Source organism: Corvus cornix, chromosome Z, assembly GCF_000738735.6.
Source record: "Corvus cornix cornix isolate S_Up_H32 chromosome Z, ASM73873v5, whole genome shotgun sequence".
NCBI lineage: Eukaryota > Metazoa > Chordata > Aves > Passeriformes > Corvidae > Corvus > Corvus cornix.
This window is the reverse complement of record NC_046357.1, coordinates 48,740,935-48,765,588: the sequence shown is the minus strand read 5'-3', so window position 1 is coordinate 48,765,588 and position 24,654 is coordinate 48,740,935. Positions and strand designations below refer to the sequence as shown.

General features: G+C 37.2%; 1 protein-coding gene across 1 annotated transcript in view; it reads left to right on the top strand.

The window, feature by feature from the left end:
- Window positions 1-24,445, top strand: part of HSD17B4 (hydroxysteroid 17-beta dehydrogenase 4) — a 64,218-nt gene extending 39,773 nt beyond the window's left edge. Inside the window, exons 18-24 of the mRNA XM_039566969.1 lie at window positions 1,791-1,860; window positions 5,502-5,608; window positions 5,922-6,008; window positions 8,381-8,467; window positions 11,004-11,142; window positions 21,772-21,899; window positions 23,876-24,445. Of these exons, the coding sequence (XP_039422903.1) occupies window positions 1,791-1,860; window positions 5,502-5,608; window positions 5,922-6,008; window positions 8,381-8,467; window positions 11,004-11,142; window positions 21,772-21,899; window positions 23,876-23,965 (708 nt within the window). The 3' untranslated portion in view covers window positions 23,966-24,445. The remainder of the gene's footprint in view (window positions 1-1,790; window positions 1,861-5,501; window positions 5,609-5,921; window positions 6,009-8,380; window positions 8,468-11,003; window positions 11,143-21,771; window positions 21,900-23,875) is intronic.
- The last annotated feature ends 209 nt before the right edge of the window (window positions 24,446-24,654 follow it).

Sequence of the window (24,654 nt, the reverse complement as noted above, 5' to 3'; positions counted from 1 at the left end):
AATTAGAAGGTAATTAAAAAAGAAAAAAGACGTTATAATAAATACACCTTTTTGGCAAAAGTAAAATTACAGTTAGAAATTTGAGATCCACTGATGTTATCCTACTGATACTTTTTTTTCTCCAAAAGGAAAAGTGTTTCAAAGCAGTAAACAGATACGTAAACAGCCATGGAGGAGTATTAGCTTACTGTTTGCCTTTCTAAGATTTGCATGCTTATGGTATGGTGGAGTTTAGGATTTTCTTCTTGTTTTTAATGCGTGGTTCCAGCTCTTAACAGAGAGCAGTGATGAGCTCTTTACATTCCACCTTAACTGAGGCTCAAAACAATTGCTGTATTGCTGCAAGTTGCTATGAGAAGTAAGAGAAAGGTAGAGCTTGGTGTTAAAGCTGTAGTTAGGGGGAGAAATGACCCGAATATTAACAGATTAAAAAATAAAACAGATGGATTATGGTTTAAAATTGTAATTAGAGTTCAAAACCTCTCTAGTTACACTGTCTGCTTCAGACTCGGTAGAAAAACAGCATTAGACATATACTGGAAAATTCTTCCTTTCGGGAATCTTTTTTTTTATCCTTCCCTTTGAGAAATCTGCTATCTTTCTTTCCTCCAAACAGAATGTAGTACAGTTTACCCTCATTTGGATAAATGCAACCATTTTTTGTAGTCCTAGTTCAAAATGCTGGGAAAAAATATTTACTGACAAAGGGTTCCAGAGGCCAAGAATGTGCTTGACTAAAATACAATTTGTTTTCAGTTTAAAAGCTTTTTTCAATTAAATCCATGTTCAATTTGTATATGTCATCATAACTAAGCTGCTAAATTCTTGGAATCTTCATTAGTTAATGTGATGTACTGATTTTCTCTGTACTTCCGGGAAATTTTTACTAGAGAGTTCTCCGCTATAATTTAGTCACTGGATTTCACTGTAATCTGTTGACCAGAGAAAAAGGTTTTATTTCAGAAATATGCACAGGTTGGCTCTCATAAGATGGACTGCTGGCTGTTCTGCATGTACAGCAAATACTAGATTTGATAATGAAAACGCTAAAGCTACACAGGGACAGAAACCTGAAGTACAGTAGCCATGTTCTTCATAGTTTCTCGGGTTTATTCACATTCACAGTATATAAAAAACACTAAATCTGTATTTCTCTACTTTGTAGTAATGAAAGAGAATATTTAACATGAAGCAGAAGTCTTCTAGAAAGTTTGGGGTGTTACTCTGGGGTTTGTTTTTTTTTGATACTGGAATCAGCTGCCCATGAATCTGCTATAAGAGAGGTGTATCACAATTTAAAAGGAAAAAAAAATTAAGGATATTTCTGATCTCTGTAAGATGAATCTGTTGTTGGAAAAACATGATTGTGTGTGTGTTATAAAAAAAGGTCATATATATACTTCTGTTTTACATTGTGGATAAACTTTTCAAGGAAAACTCTCTTTAAAATTAGACTTCAAGCTGAAGAACGCGTGAACAAATTCTAGAAAATGCATTGCTTCACTGTTGCCAAATTTTAGTGAAGGTGGATCTGTATTTCAGCCAAGTAGGTTATTTCTTCCTCCCATTAAGCACTTGTATTATTTTCCTATGGACTAAGACCACACATTTCCCTAGAGCTTTGACAATTTGCTGTACAGTAGTAATTATTTTCCATTTTACCTGCTTTGTTGTAGAGTATATAATGAGTAAAATAGATTGTGATACATTTCTTAATCTGTCATGAATTTCCAGGTGACTCCTGCTTGTTCTGACTCCTACTTGTTCTGACTCCTTCTCTGTTTCTGCAGGCTGCCTTATATCGTCTGAGTGGGGATTGGAATCCTTTACATCTGGATCCAAGTTTTGCTGCTCTTGGAGGTGAGCTGAGGGAAATACCATTGTGTTCTTATTTGGATGAAGGATAATGTAAATGTATTTTTAATCTATTTTTCACTGTGTACATATTTAACAACCTGGAAAAAGCAGTGCTTGTTTTATAGCTGTTCTCAGAGTCACCATTAAATATCTTCAAAGTTCTGCGTGACACTTCAGTTTGAAGCATTGCTTCTTGTAGCTAGAAATGGGGAATGGTGCTTGGACTTCACTTACAATGGAAAAATACTTTCTACCTATTTTCCTTTAGATCTTGTTTATTGTCACTATCCTATTTTTACAATGTCTGTTTCACAAGCAGAAATAATTGACTATCAAAGCTTCTGAAGGAATCCCATAAATTCTATGATGTATAGTTCTTTCCATCGAAATAATTTTGAGATTATGTGGTCTCAGTGGAGCTCTTTGTTCTTCAGTGTAATCTTCTCAATCCCAGTAAATCCAGGAGGGCAGGAGAGAGGGAGCTTGTTAGCACTTCTTTCCTATAAAATTGCTTAACTGCACCTCTTGCTAGTGCATTAGCTTCTTCATTTGCATAATTCAACATGCCAAAGCACCAGATCAGAGGCTGCACTAATTCTTGAAGAGATCTAATTACTGAAAAAGGGTGTTTTCATAACATCCTGTTGTAAAGTTATTTTTTCAGACTTCTTTTCAGGCCTTGCAAGTAGTAGAGTGTGATTATCCCACACAGACAGCAATTTGATTTACTTAAGAATGGTATCATCATAAACATTACATGAAACTACTAATCTGTAATAATTAGTCAGCAGTTTTCTGGTGAATTTCTTTTTAATATGCAAGTATCACTGGATGGTGTTGTTACCAAGATAAATAGAGCAGAGCTATGCTTCCTTGTTCGGATCACGCTTAACATTTCTGGCAAATTATCTCCTTTCATAAATGCATACTAATTGTTTTGTATAAATCTACGTAAATTTGTGTTCCTAAGTAATGATTGTCAAATATTAGAGTCCATGAAGAGATTTCCCTGGTTTGTTAAACCATTCTGTTTGTTAATGGTGTTGGTTTGTTAATGATGGTGATGGAGGTGAAAAATACATCTTTATAATTGAAAACCCAGTGGTTTGAGTAATAATGATAATAATACTTTAAAAAACTTACAAAAGAAGAGGAGTAGAAATCTTCTACCTGCTCACACAAAGAGCACTGGCACTTAGGGAGAATGAAATTAACTCTGTAGATGAGGTGTCGCTTTGTCTCAACATAAAACTGGTGCACTGGATTTTGGAACTATGACAGTACCCTACCTATACTAAATGCAAGTACAATCAAAGAAGATATGACTGTAGAGGTATTCCATGATTTTTTTTTTTTTTTCTAGGTATGCGAATGCTTTTTTCTTTGGGCATATTCACACACCTTCTTGTCATGTAACAATCTCTGTGAACGTTCTCTTTTACTGGCTCTCACCAGTGTGCACTGGAAGCAAGCATTCAGCATAATGCATTCAGGTCATTCCAGGAATATTGTTAAGACTTCCCATGGGTAATGTTTCAGAAGACATATATGACATGAAAACACCTGTTTATATTCCTGTGCCTTAATTCCTGTATCTTGTATTTCCAGATACTCGAAGTGAAAGCAACATTTATTTTGGTTTTGTTTTAGTCTAGATACAAAATAACTTGAATAACTTACGGAATTTTTCTTTGAGTATGCATTAGTTTTATAAAGAAAATACTGGGAAAATAGAACTGGATATATTTGGCTGTTTCTGAATTCTGAATAGAGTGGTTGGCTTCAGATTCTTGCATGGTGTATTGAACTGAGTTATTAAAGAGCTAGATGTCACTACAACATTCTGAATGAGAGATACTGAAAACTGATTATGTAACAAGAGTGCAGTAATCAGTTTTAAAATTGACTGCATGGTAGCTTTGTGCTTTCAGAACAGTGCCCATTGTACACAAAGAAGAGTGCTATTGAAAGTGTGCATACTCAAATATTTTATGGGAAAGAAATGACAGAATGATCAGGATGGAGAGTTGGAGAGGAAAAAAGGTAAAAGTTTTGGGTTGAGATAAGAACACTTTAATAACTGAAACAAAGGAAAATATTATAATACTAATGTTGCTGCTACTACTTCAAATAATAATAGAAATGACAGACAAAAAGTGAGGAATAAAACCCAAGAGAAACAAGTGCACAACACAATTCCTCACCACCTGCTGACCTACGCCCAACCCATCCCCGAGCCATGATCAGTGCCTGGACAGCTTCCCCCAGTTTATATCCTGGACATGAGGTTCTATGATAGAGAATGTCCTTTTGGCCAGTTCAGGTCAGCAGTCCCAGTTATGCTCTCTCACAGCTTCTTGTGTATCTGCTTGGTGGCAGATCATAGGACACTGAAGAGTGTTTTGCCTATGTTAGGCACTATTTAGCAACAGCTAAAACATCATTGTATTATCAACATTACTGTCGCACTAAATTCAAAGCACAGCACTGTATAGGCTACTAGAGAAGAAAATTCATTATCCCAGCCAAAGCTAGGATGGACTCCTTGTGGCTTTTTTATCTCTGTCTTGATGGTGGTTTCTTTTCATCTTCCATTTCTCTGCAGGCTAGACTTTCTCCTGTCTCCTCTTTTTATTTTGTTTGTTTGGTTTTGCTTTTTTTTTTTCCTCCCAGCTGTTGTCCCTTGGGAGAACATTTTGTGCTGTGTGGGTGCTATGAGAAGTTGTTTGGAGCTCAAGAAAAACAGACTCTGGCACACAAGAGTAGCAGATGAGTTCTGGGCAAAGCAACTAGTTTCAGTGCCAAACCTGGACAGATCTGTCTGGATTCCATGGTCTGTTGCAAGTGTGATCAATTACTGTTTACCTGCCTTGTCAGGTCAGAACAACCTGTTAAAGGAGTAAGAATATACAAGCAGCATCTTTGTAACTTAACTTTTGCACTTTAGCAAATCTGAGGCCAGTTGTCAAAGGTTTATTTTGTCAGATTTTGGCAGTACTGGAAAAAGATGCAACACAAATATAGAGCTTATCCTCTGCCAAGGTTGAGCTCCTGCTTCAAAGCATAGGAGTGTGAGGAAACTTGACAAAAATATTAATATAAGAGAAACAGAAAAACACTGCAAATTTTCCTTCTTTTTAAAATTTCTAAATAAAGATAAATTAATCCTGAAGTGGGCATTATATTAGAAGACTTCAACCAACCATGAATAGGAATTCAAAACAGAAAGTATCAAATAATCTTCGTATTGCCACTTTTTAATGATTACAATACCTCTTACCCTTGATATACATGCTTTCATGTAACTGCTTGTCTAGTGTGCCTATGCCCGTGTACTAAAACAGACAATCTCCTTATTTTTCCTTTTTTCACTTCTACAGACAGGGACTAATTCTACTTGTGAGTCTCACAGAGCAAAGGCAGTGCTAAGAGTGCAAGTTGTCAGCAAGCACTTTCCTTTGTCCAAAAGTAGAGGAAACAATAAATAGTGACAGACACTTTTTCAGTGAGATAAATTAGGTTAAAAAGAAAAAGGATTAAGAACACTAATGTAGAAAAATACTATGAATAAAGTACAGATATTAATAGAAGCTGCATTCAAAGTCCTAATATTAAAAACGCTAAAATGTTTTTATTTTAAATAGGGTTTAAGAAGCCTATACTTCATGGACTATGCACCTTTGGGTTTGCTGCAAGGAACGTTTTGAAGCAGTTTGCAGATAATGATGTGAACAGATTCAAGGCAATCAAGGTCTGTTTGTTCATTCTTTGCAGTTAATTTTCTTGATTTTTTTCTGGTTTTAGTCCCAAAAGAAATCTTCAGTGTGGGGGAAGTCTTACACATATCTTAACTTCCAGAATTGCTTTTACTTATGGCTGCATGCATTTTAATGCCTCTGTCCTGTATGCTTACTTAAATATTTAGGCTTTCTACGTTGATAGTTGACTTAATTTTTCTCTTTACTTTTTATCATTTCATTAGGGCCTTTGTGTTTAAGCTTACATATGACACACAAATCTTTTCGCAACCCCACCTTTTTTTTTTCTTTTTTTTTTGTTTTTAGGTTCGCTTTGCAAAACCAGTCTATCCGGGGCAAACTTTGCAAACAGAAATGTGGAAGGAAGGAAATAGAATCCATTTTCAGACCAAGGTCAGAACAATCTCTTCATTGTAGGCTCCAGAGAAAGATGTATTGGTTAAAAAACTGGGGATATGAGGGTGAGCAAGGAAAGATGACTCATTAAGCACACCATTGGCAAAGACTTTGTAAAGAGATGAAGTAAATAGAATGAAATAGTCTTACTTACTTTATGGTGTCACTAAGATTCTAATAGAAGTACCATTATAGTCATAGGACTTAATACCCTCATATTAAATGAGGAATCTTTCCATTCTGTTGCATTTTTTGTGTTTGTCCACTGGGGAAGAGAAAAAAGCAGTCATCCTCAAGTCATCATAGTGTGTACTTGTTTTCTGGAGTTACTCATAACTTTTTGTATACATCTTTTTGTTTTGTTTTACATTTATTTATCTTAATCGATTCCTGACAGTTTATGCAGGTAAATGTGCTACAGATTTAGCTTAGATTGAGTTAAACTTAAGCTGCAGCTACACAGAACAACTTCCTGAAAATGGAAATTTCATAGCAGTTGGACATAGTAACTACAATAAAACAGAGTTTACACTCTTACAAAGTATGGGTTTGCATTATTCTATTTTCTTTGTTCTTGCTATTAGCATTTTATGTGGGTATCCTGTAATCTTCACCTCCATGTCATAGGCTACTTAGTGGGAGCTAAGGGCAAAACTCCAGGTAAAGGGCAAAAACTAAATGTTCATCACTTCTGCAGCATTGTATGACATTGTCACTTTCTTAACCTATGGTTTGATACTGGTATTTATCAGTATTTGCTTTGGCCTGTGCAGTGCAATTTATATTGCTTTGCTGGCCAAAGTTTTGCAGCCTCATCTCTGAAAAATTGTAGCCAGCTGTTGATTAGTGAGTAGGGCAGCAAGTACAGTTGCACCTGCAGGGAGGATTGGGCAGGCAAACTCAAACAAGGAGAGTCATCATAGGAGCAGAGGATTGCTGTTTCCACAGGAATACAGCTTTCTGGGATATAAATTGACTGAAGGAGGCAGATTATGTTTGCAGACCTGATGAGCAGCTACAGAATTCCAGAATGGTAACAGTGCAGAGACTACTGTGTACGAACTCTCCATCTCTAATTACTAGTAGTAAATAGTTTGGTGTCTCATGTGAGCTTTGGAGATTACTGTAGCTATATTTAAAAGGTACTAACACCCAGTCCTGACAGAATTTCTAGAATTGATATATTAACTTTTCCATATACCATGTTAATTAATAGAGTTCATAATAAGCTTCCAAGCCCTTGTAAACAGAGTGAGTTGTTCTGTTGTGTTTAAAGGCTGAATTTGTAGTAATGCTTGGTTTAGTAATTGCTAATATGTAGAGTTTGGTGAATTTTGCTAAGGTTTTTTCTTCTTCCACAACTTAGGAGTAACTGATTTTGGATAGAAGTTACAAGGTTTAACAGGATTGTAGAAAACCATCTTAAACAGTTATGAGTTGTGCAGAATTTTGTTTCTTATTGCATGCTGAATTTTTCTGAATTAAAGCCATTGTGTTGAAATAAACTCTGGTTAAATCAAACTAAAGTGGACATACAACTTTGATAGGGTGGTTTGAATCCATTTTCACCATTGTCTGAAGTGCAGTGGCAGCAGGTGACAAGCTGTTAAGCATGGTTTGAGTGATTGTTAATGTAGTGCCATAAACTGGGCTGTGATACTTGATATTCCTCCAGCTTGGCTATTTACCATACACCTCTATATGCATAGTCAGTGCATCAATTTGCCATCTTCTGTTAGCTGCTGTAAGTCAGTATGGTTTGTCACATCCCTCAAAGAGACAATGCCAAATTGAAACCCAGTTTCTTCTCTGAATTAACTATTTCAAAAAATTAATCCAGGAGGGAATTCAGGTATTTTCCATCATTCTTTTTGTAATCTTTCTTGTTTTACAATGCTTAAAAAGCTGTTTCTACTGGAAGTTGCAGTATAAGGCATGTGGAGATAGTGAAATTGTCTAAATGGACTCTTGACAACTGAATATCTACCTCAAGGAAAAACATTTTAGAACAATGTCTTTTTAAGAACTATTTATGAAGAAATATTGTCAGCAACTTATAAACACTGGAGGTAAATAAGGTTTTTCAACTGTTTTGTGAACAGAGCATCAGCAATATATATCTTGGTACAATTTCTCCAGAGGCAAATAATTACTTTGCTTGAAGAGCTGTTTGAAAAACATGGTATAACAACTTGCCTCAAGACTACACCACATTTATGAGGTGGTTTTTTTCACTCTGTAACTTTTATGTTTTCTCTTTTCATGTCTGATTTTAAAATACCAGGAATAATACTCCTTAGATGCCCTTCTGTTGTGACTTTTTGCAAATACATCACCTCTTTAATGCATTTTTTTCCCCTCCACTACAGGTCAAGGAGACTGGAGAAGTTGCCATTGCAGGGGGCTATGTGGATATAGTACCAGCATTGGCTAAGCCTGCTCAAGAGCCTCTGATGGTAGGTGGAAGCAATAGAAGTCTTAACTTGCAGAGAAGCATAGTTAGGCTTTATTTTTGCGAAAAACACAGGAAAAATATTTATGTCTCTTACCAGTCTTATTTATTTGCAGTATTCAGAGGAGTTATGAGTTCAGAGATGTTAACACGCATGCCGTTTAAGATACAGATGTAAATTGATCTGTTTGAGAGGAAAATTTCAGTTGTTCTGATGGCTGATGTAGTATGATGTACTTGATGCTAACTGAACTCTCAGGATAAGCATTTTGCTGTATGTTACAAAACAAAGTGGGGCATGTACCAGGGAGGGCCCCATGTTTTGAGCACTTGCATAACTTAAAATTGAAATTATTTCGTATAATTTGGATCTGTATTTGTAGAACAATGATTCTGTTTTTATTTTGTAGATGTTGAAGATCAAACTCTGTGTGGGATGTAAAAGTGTGTGACCTTTCTCAATTTTTTCAGAGACACGGGGAGAGTGGCAGGGAAGCATTAGCATAAGTGAAAATGAGATAATGTACTCACAGAAGTTTTGTCATTGAATCATTTTGAAATAAGACTCTGAGAGCTGTTTGTACATGTGGTTAGGTCTAGCACAAATACGCAGTTTATACTGTGTATATTTTAAGAAATGCCCTGCATGCACGTATGCCTTAAGCCTTGGGTACCAGACTTCCCGCAAAAGAATTGTACATGCAGTTGTGAGGATGACCGGGGTTCCTAATGTGGTCTAAAAGTCGCTTAAGGCAGTGCATAATGTGTTGCCTTAATAAACTGTTACGTTTTTTCCCCACTGATTCTTGCCTGCAAACAATGAAACTTTAATCCTTTGAAGTTTATGAAAGACTGAGATAGTGACATTCATATAAAGATTGTGATCACAGAATGACGAATAGTGGATGATACCTGGGCTGCATCCAAAGCAGTGTGGCCAGCAGGGCAAGGGAGGGATTCTGCCCCTCTGCTCTGGTGAGACCCCACCTGCAGTGCTGCGTCCATTTCTGGGGTCTCCTACACAGGAAGGGCATTGGCCTGTTGGAGTGAGTCCAGAGGAGGGACATCAAGAAAATTAGGGAAGTTAAGCATCTCTCTCATGAGAAAAAGCTAAGAAAATTGGGTTTGTTCAGCCAGGAAAAGAGAAAGCTTCAGGGTGACCTAATTGTGGCCTCTTACTACCTGAAGGGAGACAAAGATGAACTTTTTACAAGAGCATGTAGTGACAGGATAAGGGGGAATGGTATCAAACTAAAGGAGAATAGGTTTAGATTAGATCTGAAGAACAAATTCGTTACTGTGAGTTTGGTGAGGCACTGGAACAGGTTTCCCAGCTGTGGCTGCCTCATCCCTGGAAATGTTGAAGACTAGGCTGGGTGGGGCTTGGAGCAACTTCGTCGAGGGAAAAGTGTCCCTGCCCCCTAACAGGGGGGTTAGAACTAGTTTATCTTTAGGATTCCTTCAAATTCAGGCCATCCTATGATTCTCTGATTTTTCCAGGAACTTGTTTCTTTTTGCTGCTTGTGTTTAATCTTCTGCTGTTTGGAATTGTTGAATGAAGTTCAAACTTTTAGAACTTTTCTGATCTACTTAGATTTTCTTGTTTTTTTAAACTTGGGCATAACAGGTGTTTTTATTTAAGCTTATTTTGAGAAATTAAGGTGCTTTGACAGAAATTTGCTGACAGGGTCAGACACCCACCAGGGAAACCGGCCTGACTGAGTGAAGATTGGCAAATTTAAATGCCATTGGGAACCCTATTATATAATGAAAAATGTTAGGTTTAACCAAAGAGGTGACAAGGTAGCATCCTGAGGAGTTTTTTGTTCTGCTGTACAGGTAGGTACAGTGAACAATTAAAGCTCTGAGACCTTCTTTGCTCCAGTTCCAGTTAGACGAAAAATGTCACTGAAGTAGCTTCCTAAAGTGTAGCCTTTTATCCAGTATAAATATTTGTTAAAAGAAAGACAGTGAAAGGCTTGCAAAATAATGCGTTTGAAAAAGTTGAAAATGTAAGTGTAGCTAATCCCACTCTCAAATTTTGTCTGCACTGGAGTTTTGACTGTGTTCATAGTGCAGTATGTTTTGAACATTTTCCATGTCAAGTTAAAGTAGTGTACTGGTAAAAACATTGTTTTGTTCTGAAAACTAACATGACATTCACCGTGGAGAAAGTGGCAGTGGTTATCCTCCAAAGGAAAAAAAGGGCAATTTAGAAACTCTTAGGGCGTTAATTAAAAAACATGTCTTAAATTGTAATGATAAATGATAAAAACTGCAAAAGCAAGATTTGAAATAATTTTAAATGAAAATTTGAAATGAAGAATATTCTGCTTGAATGTATTTTTTAGTGCTGATGGTCGCTAGAGGTAATTATTTTGTGGTAGAGAGGTAATTGCTTTTAATAATTCTGCTCAATTGCTTTTAATAATTCTGCTATAGATCCTTTACAGCACACAATTTTTGAACTAAGAGACATATTCAGTACCTTTTAACAAAGTTTCAATTTTAAATTCTTCATCCTCTTTTTTTTTTTTAAGACTGAAGGGCTGCAGAGTAACCTTGTGTTCGAAGAAATTGGTCGTCGTGTAAAAGAGATGGGAAATGAATTGGTAAAGAAAGTAAATGCCATATTCCAGTGGGACATCACTAAAGATGGAAAAACAGCAATGCAGTGGAGTAAGTTGTAGCATTTATATAACTCCCTGATGCATTTTTATGAAGTGGGATTAATTCTATTCATTCTAATTAAACTAATAGCTTGGAACTAAGCATAGCGTAGTAGATAAATATACACTGGGACCTACAGGTCTGAATGCATTCTGGGTGCACAAATGACAAGGAGGTCAGATAAAATTTGCAGTTACTAACCTTTCTAGGAACATACTTCTGTAACTTGCCTATTTAGATGTAGGCAGAGGCAAACCATCCTTTAGAACTTTTGTGCATTTCTATTTACATTTTACACATTGGATTTCCACTGCACTTAGGAAAGCATGCAAAATTAGCCTAGTAGGAGTATTACAGTAATTAGTCTGCTGGTGATGTACATGCTAACTGATCTAAAACAAATAAGTAATTATTTCTACTGAATTGTTCTTGTCACTTCAGTGAAAATGTAGCCCGATTTGTTTCCATTTAAATTTTCTGAGATCAAGGTTTAATGGAGGCATAATAATGATTTCCCATTGTTTAAGCATGGGACTAGTTGATGACAAGAAACAAAAGCCTGTAATAGCAATGGGTCAGAGCAGAACTGTTTCCTGATTAAGTGAATAATAGAATTGTGTGAAGTGGTCTGATGGGGGCACAACTACGTTCTCAAAAACCTTTTCTTCTTAAATTCTGCTTTGCTCTCTTTATAAGGATATGTATTTTTGAAAACAACCCCCAAATCTAATTTTATTGATTGGACAGATTTTATTATCTTTGGAAATTTTTTTTGGTTTTTAGTTGACATGTCTACTGGTCTATTGGCGGAGTGTAAAGTTTTTCCAAGGGAAAAAGCTTAGTCAGGTTGTAACTTCCAGACCTTTTTGTGGAGAAGTGAAAGTCTTTGGGTCAAGTCTGGTGCTTAGACTTCTTCTTTTAGATTGGTCTCAGTGGTTGGATGTAGACAAAAGAGTTTTGGGGACGATGCAGGTGAAGTGAGCTGCCTTTTGGCGGGCTGAAGGAGGAGACTCACAGTAGGTCAGATCAGGTCTGCATTATGTTTTTTTCTGTACACTGATTTTTTTAAAACTATTGTTACATTTTTACAGTAGTCTGTTCTCAAAAAATTGTATAAGAAACTGCTTGTCCTCTTACAGAGCAATTTAGAAGCCTATAATCTCACTTTATCTTTTCCTGATGTTAACCAGCAGAGATTCTGAGTAGCAAGACTACTGTTAAGTTTCAGGAAAAATACTATACATAGGTTGACCAGGATAGTTATGTTCTGTTTGCATTGCTTTTTAAGCAGTTTTTGAGGGTTAAGGAGTGATTTCCATTTGGATAGAAGTTAATAAATATTCTGAATATACCTGTGTAGATTATGCCACCTGACTGCCGATACATCAAAATGAGACAAGGGAAATATTCAATAATCCAACTCAGAAATCCTGTCTTAAAATTCATTACTGCTCTTAATCATTTCTACTCTCTGCAGTTTTCCATTTTTGCATGAACTAATGTAAATTATGGACATGGTTTGAACTTGGATAGAAGGCTTATGAAGTTTTACTTGTGTTTTTGCTTACATTTTTAGATGATAATTAGAAGTGCATAGGTTAAACTCGTGAATATTTAAAGTGGAAAACTTGGGGTTGTTGGGCAATCACTCTATACATCAATCTCGTCTATTGTTTCATGCATAACTAAATTTGATATAAGTGATGGTCATGTTTATAATAACAACCAGAAAATTATTTCAGGTTGATTGATCATTGACTTTAACTTTGGAACTGCTTTATAGATCGCCTAAATTCAGTACTATGTATGTCCAGAGAATAGAGGGACAAGTCACTGGAGGAGAAATTGGTTGAGGGGTGTTCCAAGACACGATTAAAATTTCTCACTCCAGAAGTTCTGAAACTGCAAGTTGCTGAACGCAGAACGAGCATACTTAGAGATTTAGGCCTAAGCAGTGCCCTTACCTGCCTCATGAGACCAAGTTTTATTAGAGTGGAAACAGGTGAATGTTTTTGCTATTGTATTCAGATCAAGAGAGTGCTCCTGCTTTGAATAAATCAATATTCAGTCTTTTGTTCTCTCCTGTTTCTCCTAATGAAGCAGTAGGAGGAAGGTACTGCTTTCTTCCTACTCATATGTCCCTAGCTAAAAGGGATTAAATAGACATAACTTCTGTTTGTCCCTTTACTTCTGTTCCAGTGAAAATTTTCTGTACTATAATAATAATTTGGAAAAACCTTAAAGCTCCCTGTGGGATAGTGGGTGGAGGAGCTAATCTAATATTTTAAACATTTCCTGTTGCTGACCGCTGTTGAGAGCTGAAATGAAACATTTACAGAGTCTTGGAAAAGTTACTGTGAATATTTTTACAGTGTGGTCAGTTCCATCAAGCTTATGAATTACTGCAACATCTGTGGTGTAGTAAATATGTAAGACTGAATGTAAATATCTAGGTGACCCAGCAGGGTGTCTGCAGAAAATGTTGTTTACTTTTCCCTTCAGGAGTATTGGTATGCTACTACGTCCCTTGTATATCACTCTTTTTGTAAGAACTTCCTGTGTCATCCTATTTCTGTATTTGTTTGTGTTTTCTGAATATTTTTGTGTGTCTTTGAAAGTACTTATAGGATGAAGAAAACAGGAGTTGGTTAGTACTAAAATAGTTAAAGCCCTACCAATAATCTAAACTTTCATATTGTCAATATGAAAATAGTTAGGAAAACTCACTAGCAGAATGTCAGGAGCTATGACAACTGTAGTGTCAGCCTTCACTGTCCTTATATGGATCAAGAGCCATCTACTGTTGATGTCTATTCAACTCCTATGGTACATTTTTAATGGCAAAGTATATATGTATCTGCATGATGGAATTTTTATTTTGGGAATATTTGAAAACACTTTCCTGCCATTGAAAACCATATACCCAAACAAACACAAAGCAAAATACCTCCCAAGAGGTGAGTACTTCAGATTTATAAGCAGTTGCCAACTTAATTCTTTTTGTTTGTTTGCATATCTTATGTTATTATTCAGTATTCAAGAGCATGATCTTGTACTGTCTCTTCTACCAGATGCTGGTATAATTTATTTTCCATGGTTAATGTGGAAGAAGATGGTAGTTTATGAGTTTACATTCAAAGGAAGACAGCTTTCTTGCAGTTAGGATATTGTCAATAATCCAAAAGATTTCTGAATTTATGTGATCTTTAGAAGATCTCTATCTGATCATCAGCAAGACTTTTGTAATGCAGATGAGTGCTGACAGTTCAGAATATGTAACATTGGCAGTGTCATTTGCTGACTTGAATGCTTGACTTTTTCAGTTGTTAGTGTAATGTAAGCTTCTGTGCATAATTAGAAATTTTATTGACAAATTAATTTTTTACTTTAGAAACTTAAAATGGTAGTAAGATGTTACCTTTGCTATAGCTTGAATTTATTTCTATGTCCTTATTTTGACTGGTTTTCAAACATGCTTCAGAATTTAATGTTACTCAGCTCTGTTAAGTAGAATTGCACTCTTTACCATGTATTTAAATTTGGCCTGGTAGTTATTAGTTGATCTTCTGTGTACAAGCATTTTAAATCATTTTTGTAAATATTATGCTGCTAGATTAGATCAATTCTGAACTATCTTTCTGTCTTTTCTAAGTAAAAGTGCCATTTTGGAGGGTTGATCCCATAATGTAAATAGCAACAAGAAAGCAAAAAGGAAAATATGACGTTAAAATTAATTTAGAATTTGGTTCACGTAGCTAAATATTACATACTTTTTCAGTGTATGGTCAAAATTCTTGACAACTTATCACTGAAACAACTAATATGTGAAGAGGAATATTATTGTGGCTGAGTTTTTTGTTTTGTTTTAAGCCATGACTTGATGTTAATTAATTCATTATCTATCTCCTTTTCAAGCCTCTCTTTTTAAGGGCCTCCCAGGCCTTTACAAGCAGTGTTTCTGATTCTTTTGGGCTACTTGCTAGGCTTCTTTCTCTTATTACTTTGGATATATAGTTCTGTCTTGTGTTTTAATTTTTTGACTTGTCACCTTTGCACAGCTTTTGTGCTGTTGTGATAACTGTGGCATTTGACAGTGCTGGAAACAATCCGGGCCCTGCAAGCCCATTGCTGTCTTACTCAATGATTGTAACTCCAGCATCTTCTGCTAATGTCCTTTAGCCTCTTAGAGATCTGGGAAGAAAGCAGAAGAGAGAAGGCAGCAGCCACAGCTTGAGTGCTGTGTCCAGTTCTAGGCCCCTCAGTTCAGGAACGGCACTGAGGAGCTGGAGCATGTCCGGAGAAGGGCCTGGAGTACAAGTCCAATGAGGAGTAGCTGAGGGAGCTGGGGCTGTTTAGCCTGGAGGAAAGGAGGCTCAGGGTGCACCATATCACTCTATACAATTTCCTGCAAAGAGGTTATAGGCAAGTGAGAGTCAGTCTCTTCTGCCAGGTAGGAAATGACGGGACCAGCAAAAATGGCCCCCAACCATGGGATTCATGTTGGACATCAGGAAGAATTTCTTGATGGAAAGAATAGGCTGCCCAGGGAGGTGCTGGGGTCAGTATCCGTGAGGTGCTCAAGAAATAACTTGAGTGTGGCACTCAGTGCTATGGTCTAGTTGTTAAGGTATTGATCTGTCAAAACTTGGACTTGGTGATCTCAGAGATCTTTTCCAACCTTCATGATTCTCCGATTCTGTGAAATTTGTTCTCATGTATGCTGTCATTCTGCAGGAATGACTTTTAAGGAACTATAAGGAACCAAAAATTCTCTTTTTTTACTGTATTTACATTTATTTCTAGTGTTTTAACTGCAGTTGTTAAGAGACCTTCTGATCTCTACTTTCTGCAGTAAACCAGGATTTTTATAAGTTTAAGTGAAGGGAAATTTGTGAGTTGAATTTGGCTTTTGTTGTTACAGAGACACTTCTTGATGGAGGCACTAGTATTATAACACTAGCCTGTTTAGGCAGCAGTGGACTTTCCTTTTACGGAGTGCTCTGTGGATGGTGTGAAGGCATGGGGAGGTGTAGAACATTTGACGTGCACTCAGGATATGAAATTCTGGACAGCTCATCTGCTGTTTAAACAATGTTGAACTGTAGCCCCTGACAACTGGCCTTAATTAGTGGTATTTTGCAAGCTGTTCTAAATCAAGAGGATGCTGAAAATCCTTTTAAGATGACAAAGCAAGTATCAAAACCTAAGTCGTAAGTGTAGGGGTACTGAAGCTACCTTCTGTCACTTTTTAACAAAAACCTTAATTGACACTCACCCCAGCTTTCTCCAGTTTGCTTCACTACCTAAAGCATGCTTTGCTCTCTCCTGCATATTTATTACTGTACAACAATTGCCTTTGTTTTCAGGGGTTATAAAATATTAATCTTTTTTTTTTTTTAGAGTTAAGGTACTTCATTTCAACTTCTCTTTTCATAGAGAAAAGTTAATGCTGTTGAGATCTGTTAGCTGATAGCTAATGGTGCTCTAGAACAGTACTCAGATGAGTTTGCCCATCTGTTGCTTTTCTTTGTGTTTCTGAAGTTAGTGCTGAAGGCAGGAGATGTTTCTGTTCCTTTCTAGTTCTCAGAAGAATAAAACTTTGTTATGAGAACTGGAAAGAAATCGTTACATGTAGTCGGTTGTGGATAGCTGACAAATTAAGGTGAAATTGCTCAATAATTTATGATGCAATATGACTTCAGGCAATGAAGAATGGATGATAGTTGTTTTCTTTTGCTTAGAAGATGAGCCTTATATTGCCCTTGTTTAGCCACTGTAAAGCAGAATAAAACCCAAACTAAACAAAAAAAAGTCTTGACTGTTTTTTCTCCTAGGAAGTGTAAGGCACTCTTCAAAGTCGAAACAAAATCTGTACACCAAATACTAGATTTTTAGGTTTTTGACAACCTGCTATAAAATGTCAGTGTCTTCTGTTTTGTCTAGTGTTTTAATTTCTATATATGTGAATTTTTCATTCTTTTTATTACATCTCTTACAACAGCATCTTGTGGATGATAATAATTCATAGATTCTTAATTATTGTAACACTTATGTATCCAAGCAACAGTTTGAAGGAAAACTAGCATTTCATTCACTTGAACTTCTTGATTCTACTTTTCTGCCAGATGTGTAATACTAGAATTTTACATATTTAAGAAGGCAATTAGTTTTTAAAATGGGCTTTGGCTTTGAGGTTAGTTTGTGTTGCCACACAGTAAGGGGGAGTACCCATACCCATGTTGCAAACATCAGCCGTGTGAATGGCTAGCAGAGCTCTAGCTGTAGCAGCCATGGAGGGTCTGCATGTGCTCAGGAGCAGAGGACACTGGAGGCACTTTTGGGCTGCTCCTCTTTACTGGCAGCACTGGAGCTGCAGTGGCAGTGTGGAGGGCAGACCTGGCAGCTACCCATGTCTGCAGCCACCTGAGCTCTAACGTGGCTGCCCCAGTGCCACATCCTTATTGAGCTGGCTGCCAGCTGCACTGGCAACACGCTAGCTATGGCCACAGAGTGTATCCAGCACGTGTGTGCAGACAACTTGCATAGTCCTGCATCGAGACCATTTCTTGCTACAGCAGGCAGCTGTGTTTTGTACATATATATATATAGCTTTATCTCATAAAGTTGTATTTTACACGAGGGCACTCTCTCTGGTCATTGGAAAGCTAGGATTTTTCTGCTCTGATGCTTGGAACCTGTTCTGGCATTCAGCTTGTGTCTTTCATTGCTAGTTTATTTGTCCATGAGCCAGTGCTCTAGTCTCAACTGTCTTGAATATTCTACAGGTCAAGAGGGAAGAAAATGGATTGTGTATGTTTCTAATCCTTCTGTTTGTTTTCCTGCCCTGAAAAAAAATTGAATGAGCAAGTTTCTGTGGTAATACTTCATTCTTTATAAGGAGGGGAGTTACTTTCCGATGTATTTTGGATCACTCTTTCTCCACAGTGGCACCTTTTTTTTTCACCTTTTTTTTTTTTTATTACTTGCATTAGAGAGGTCAACTCATTTATGATGAAGCCTACAAAAATGAATGGATAAAGTAGCAATAGAAGGTTCTCTGTGTTTTTGTGGAAAAGACAGTTTTGCTGTCACAGAATGCTCTGCTTTTGTGGCTGCTCAGTAATTTTTTTTCATTTTTTTTCTTCCTTATCACAAATTTTAATATTCTTTAAAAAGAATACAGAAGCAGCAGAAATAACATTTTCACCTTTTTGGGAAAGGAATATATGACTATATCGGTCCTATTTTTTTTTTATTTTTTAAATTTTTTTTTAAATTTGGGATTTCTAGTAAGGATTAACTTGATATGAGGTTAAGGATTTGAGGTGATCAGCTTGACTTCGGTGTCCAGCAAGGTTATGGAGCAGGTCATCTTGATTGTGATCACTCAGCACATACGGGACAACCAAGGGGCCAGGATCACAGCCAGCACAGGTTTAGGAAAGGCAGGTCCTGCCTGACCAACCTGGTCTCCTTTTATGACCAGGTGACCCACCTGGTGGATGGGTCTACCTCAGCAAAGCCTTTGGCACTGTTTCCCACAGAATTCTCCTGGAAAAGGTGGCAGTCTACATCTTGGAAAGGCATAATCTTTCCTGGGTAAAAATCTGTATGAATAGCTGGGGCCAAAGAGTGGTGGAGCCAGTCACTAGTGGAGTTTCCCAAGGCTCAGTATTGGGGCCAGTCCTGTTTAATATCTTTAATATCATCTTTTTTGATCTGGATGAGGGGATTGACTGTCCCCTCAGTCATTTCACAGATGACACCAGCTTGGGTGCAAATGTTGATTTGCTGGAAGGTAGGAAAGCTCTGCCGAGGGATCTGTATAGGCTGGATCAATGGACCAAGGGCAGTTGGATGAGGTTCAGCAAGGTCAAGTTTCAGGTCCTGTCCTTGGGTCACAACAACCCCAGGCAGTGCTACAGACTGGGCAAAGAGTGGCTGAAAAGCTGCCCAGTAGAAAAGGATCTGAGGATTTTGGATGACAACTGGCTGAACATGAGCCAGTGGATGCACAGATGTCCAAGAAGGCCAATGGCATCCTGGCCTGTATCAGCAATAGTGTGACGAGCAGGACCAGGGGCAGTGATTGTCCCCCTGTACTCGGCACTGGTGAGGCCACAGCTCAGGTGCTGTGTCCAGTTTTGGGACGCTCACAACAAGAAAGACGTTGAGGTACTGGAGTGAGTCCAGAGAAGAGAAATGGAGCTGGGGAAGGGTCTGGAGCACAGGTCCTGTGAGGGAGCTGGGGGTGTTTAGCCTGGAGAAACAGAGGCTTGGGGGAGACCTTACCACTCTGTACAACTGCCTGAAAGGAGGGCATAGGCAGGTGGGGGTTGGTTTCTCCTGCTGGTTCCACAGCCAGCGACATGACAAGAAGAAATGGCCTCAAGCTGCACCACAGGAGGTTTGGATTGTACATCAGGAGAAATTACTTCACAGAAAGGGTGGAGTCCCTGGAAGTGTTCAAGGAACAACTTGCTGTGGTCTAGTTGTCAAGGTAGTGATCAGTCAAAGGTTGGACTCAATGATCTTGGAGGTCTTTTCCAACCTTAATGATTCTGTGATTTTGTAAACGTGAAAGGTTTACCTTGATTATGGGTGCCGTGATTATGCAATGATTGAAGGTCTGGTTGTGCTTTGAGAGGTTACTGTTAATTGTAGATACTGACTGGTAAATTATGGTCTTGGGATTTGGCTAGGAAATGGAGAAGGAGAACAAGGACTGTAATAATGTAAGTGATATATCTTAATGTACAACAATGCAACGACTGTTAATTATGTACTATATTCAAAATAAAATGTGTCATTATAACTTTTCTGAGTCACTACACCTTTTTAATTTTTTTTTGTCATCTAAAATTGACACTGCTGAGACTGATGGATGAGTATTATCAGTAAAGTATGTCAAAATTGCTTTTCAGCCAGTACTTAGTGAAGAAGGAGAAGTTGTGTCTTGGGTATGTCAGGCTTTCAGCATTTGGGTTCCTTCTGGAGCAGTGTAGGAAGGGTAGGGACAGGAAAAAAATCTAGTGCCAGCAGAATGAAGTACAAGAAGGGATTCCTAAGGTCCAGAAGTAATTCAAAACAATTGATTAAGAACTGTAGGCATCCTAGACACGTCTGTGGTTTGTGAATTAATCTGTTGGGCTTGCTGGCATTGCTGTTTGGCTCAAAGGGAGCAGTTCCTACACTGGCATGGTGTGTAACATTGCCAGCATTTGGGTAGAGCTGTATTTTAAAAGCACACGGACAGTTAGGCTTGGTTAACTTAGTGTGAGAGCTGGTATCCACTCTCAGAGTTTGGTTTGTGTGTGCAGCTTGCACGTCATGATTCAGTAGATGATTTTCTTGATTTTTGTTTTTCTAATAATAGTCTGTGCCTGCGTAACCTACAGGAGTAATGTGTAAAGGCTCACATATGTTAGACTATATAGCTACTGTTTCGGATCACAAGGATGTTACACAGCCCCTACCCACAAACACAAATGTATAGATAATTCATCTGGTACTCAGTAACCTTTTTAATTTCTTCCCATATTGCCTGAAGTTAGTGATATGCATTAAATCTGTTCCATAAATTATAATTTACCTTAAAATCAACTGGAAAATAATAATCCAGTACGTCACTTCTCACTGAGCAATTTTGTATACTTAAGTCCCCTTCTAGTTCTGCCATAACTGGATAAATATTACTTTCAGAAAATGAAAGACTTAAATAGACTAAAGCTACTCTCAATCTTTATCGTTTCCCTTACCCTGTCAAAAAGTTATTTGGAAGAAATTTGCACATAAGAGAGTTTATGCAGAAACAAGTCTCCATGGTTAGGTGAGGGCCCTAAAATTCGTCCATGAAGAGCAGCCAACTTGACAGCCATGATTCTGTGACGAGAGACGCCATGTCCTTGCAGGACTATCCACATGAATAATGTGTGGGATGGATCAAGAGGCAAAAGTGTAAAGGAAAGATGGGAATTCGTAAAATCTGAGAATTACTTGGCACAGTACATCCTGTCAAAATACTCTTCTGAACAAATGACACAATACCTGATAGTGTTAGCTTTGTAATAGATTATTTTGGCAGGTCATTTGGCATGGGAAAAGAACACTCTGAAGCTACAGACACTTGGAGGAATTTTTGTCTTTCCAGAAGAGAAAGACAGATAACTGGCAAGGCTTTAAACACTCCTTGCATGAAGCAGAATAGGCTATATTATATTGCCTGTGGGACAGACCAGGGAAAATGCAGCAGTGTGTCTGAACACAGCTACGTTTGTCTTGTCTGACTATAGGATGTTTTTGAACTTGAGAGCTTTATTATTAACTTGAACATTTTTGCAATAATTGCACTAATTAATATCTTGTGCATCTTTAGCATCATTCAAAAATAGTTTTTACCATCGCTGCAAGAATTTTAAATGGCAGTCCTTGCTGTAAACACCCTCCCCTTTAGTACAGGAATAATTTTTTATTTTCTTTCATTGATGAAGAAGAATTAAACCTAATTTATTTTATAAGTGGCTGATAGCTCAAGATTTATGTTTAGACTGGATGTTTTATGATAATAGGTAAGGAAAGTACTGTTCTTAAGCCTGAAAATTTTATCTTTATTAAACTATCTTTACTTTTATTTCTCAGCAATTGACTTAAAGAATGGCTCTGGAGCAGTGTATCAAGGACCTGCCAGAAGTTCTGCTGACACCACCTTCACTCTCTCAGATGAGGATTTCATGGATGTGGTACAGCAAAAGATCAACCCCCAAAAGGTAAAGCCTGGGTGTCATAGACATACTCTCTTGTATGTAGACATATTGCTTGCCTTAAATCAAGCTGTGGTTCATGACTGTTTGCATTCTGAAATTCTAAACCCTGGGATGTTTTGAAAGTGCAGACCAGAGTCAATGAGGTATAAGCACATCAGTACCTTGTACTGAATTTGCCAGAAAGCATGAGGAGACATTTATGCCATCTTTGTCATGTGTAGACAAAGATAACCACAAAGGGCTAAAGCAGGGCCCTGGTAACACCAAGGCTGTGGGTTTGATACCTGTGTGGGCCATTCCCTTTATAGTTGGACAATGATTCTTCTGAGTCCCTTCCAACTCAGACTACTCTGTGATTCTGTAACATAAAGCCTGGCAGCACAAAATTAATAGTTTGTTTGCTTCCTGGTTCTTCACGGTATACGATTTGCAAGCTTAGATTTGTCAGTTTGGTCATTCAAGCTGTTTTGATTCTTGTGTTGCAGGAAGTTGATGTTTGTTGCAATGGTCTGATTTATTGCTAGTACTGCAGCAAAGAGAAATGTCAAGACAATGCATGCATGTAGATGGTCAAAATTCCCCCAAACCAGGGTATTTTTCAGGGAAAGAAAGATTTAAGGAAGGTCTAATCTGGGTCTGCACTTTTAGCTTGTTGGAGTAATCAACTGCTTAAAACTACTAATTTTACGAATAAAACAGCCTTGTGCAAAAGTAAATTAAACTGTCACAAATTTAATATGTCAGCTTACAGATTAAAGCTTGAGCAAATGAAAACTTTAATTAAACTCATCATATATCAAACAGTTCTTTTTCTTTGATCCCAAGCAGAAGTTGTTGGAGACTTTGATTGTGAAATTGGAGACTAATGATCATGGCAAATGTTTGTTATGAGTCTTACATATCGCATGAGTAAAATCCTTTGTGACCCTCTGTATACAGCAGGCATAAAGCATAAACAAGATGTTGATGTCTAATCATCAGAATGCTAAAGAACAGTGATTGCAATTCAGGAATATCATCTATGCATAGGTATTACTGTTTCCTTTGAGTTTCTGTGAAATTTTTGATTTGAAGAAGCTCAAAGAATCCATTAAAATTCTTTTCTGCTGGCTCTTTCTATTCTTTATATGAATGTATTTCAAGGTAATGGAACTACGCAAAAGCACATCTAAAGAACTTTCAAAGAGCTTTCAAACTGCAAAGCCACAGCAAAGCAAAACTAGTTTTAAAAAAATACAAACTAGATTGAAACAGGGTATACAGCTCTTTGAAGTAGGGACAATAAAAATGTAATATACCAGCATTGAAGTGAAAATACTGGTTGATGTGTAACTCTGCAAATGCAACAAAGTCTTGCTTATTTCCTATTTGTTGTAATATGCTATGTACAAAACCATTGCATTTCTTCAGCCTATGTGTGTAATGCATTTTGCAAGTTTGTGTTTGTATTTGTTAGGAATTTGAGTGTGTAGCTTACATTTTCATTAGGTCTTTAATTTTCATTATATAGCCTTTTAATTCCATTTTTTCATTTCTTATAATGATACATGGGTATCTGCAGCATGAGGGGATGATGCTGGGAGCTTTATCTTTGTGCCCTGCTGAAGTTTTGCCATCAGCTTCTGTGAAGGCATTTGTCTTACGCCTGGAGAAGTCCTCTGTGCTATATGTAGAAAGGAAGCAGAGGCCACTGAAGTTGCTTTGTATTTATTTTATTTTATTTTATTTCTTTCCCTGAGTGACAGACTTGGCCTTGTCTGCACTATAGATAAAAAAATCTGGTTCTGGATGGTATTAGAAATGAGCAGTTTTTGTTAATAGCTGATAACCATTAGGCACTGTGCACTGAAGGCTTTCTCCTGATGGCTAAATAACCATTCTTATCTTTGTTGTCTTGTTTCGTTCTAGCAGCTGTTTGGTTTGTGAGTAAACAATTGAATACATGCCTTTTTTTCCCCCCCCTCTTCTGTTCCTTTTAGGCATTCTTTTCTGGTAAACTAAAAGTGAAGGGGAACATCATGCTGAGCCAGAAATTGGAAATGATCCTGAAGGATTATGCCAAACTCTGAACTGCTTGATCGTCTACCCAGCAATGAAGAACTTTAGAAGATAAAAACTCAATTAGTTCAGAACCAATGATTTGCAGGCTAGTTAACATCAATGTACTGATTCATTATACTGCTAATACACAAGCTGATTTAATCGCTGTAGACAGAAGTTATGAAATGAACATAACTGTTACTATTGGCCCTTTTTAGTTTCTCAGCAATGGTAGAGAATCATACTTTTCTCATTGCACATCTTTATCTAAATAAAATGTATGTAGTTCTTACAATGAAGCATATATTTCTATCTTAATTCTGAAGAAAATTAAACCAATAGACTTCTTTAATATCTCTTTCTATGTGTCTGTCAGTCTTCATTCATGTTGCCTTAGGTAGATTTAGCTTCTATGAGTCTGTGTGGTTTCTTATTAAAACTAATGTTTTGTGTCTCAAGCTCTCACAATTCTATCAAAATGGAAGATGGAAGTAAATTCCATTTATTTACATTTTGTCACTATGTGGTTTTTTTCTGCACTGGAAAAAACTCTTGGAACTTTGGAACTCATATTGATTAGTCATTTTCATATGTTTTTCTTGTAAATTACTTATGAAGTGGTTAACCTTAATTCTTTAGGAGAAACTTCTTCATGTGAGAGGCATTAACACCAAAGGCGATCACTGTAACCAAATTGTTCTTCATGTAGATTCATTCT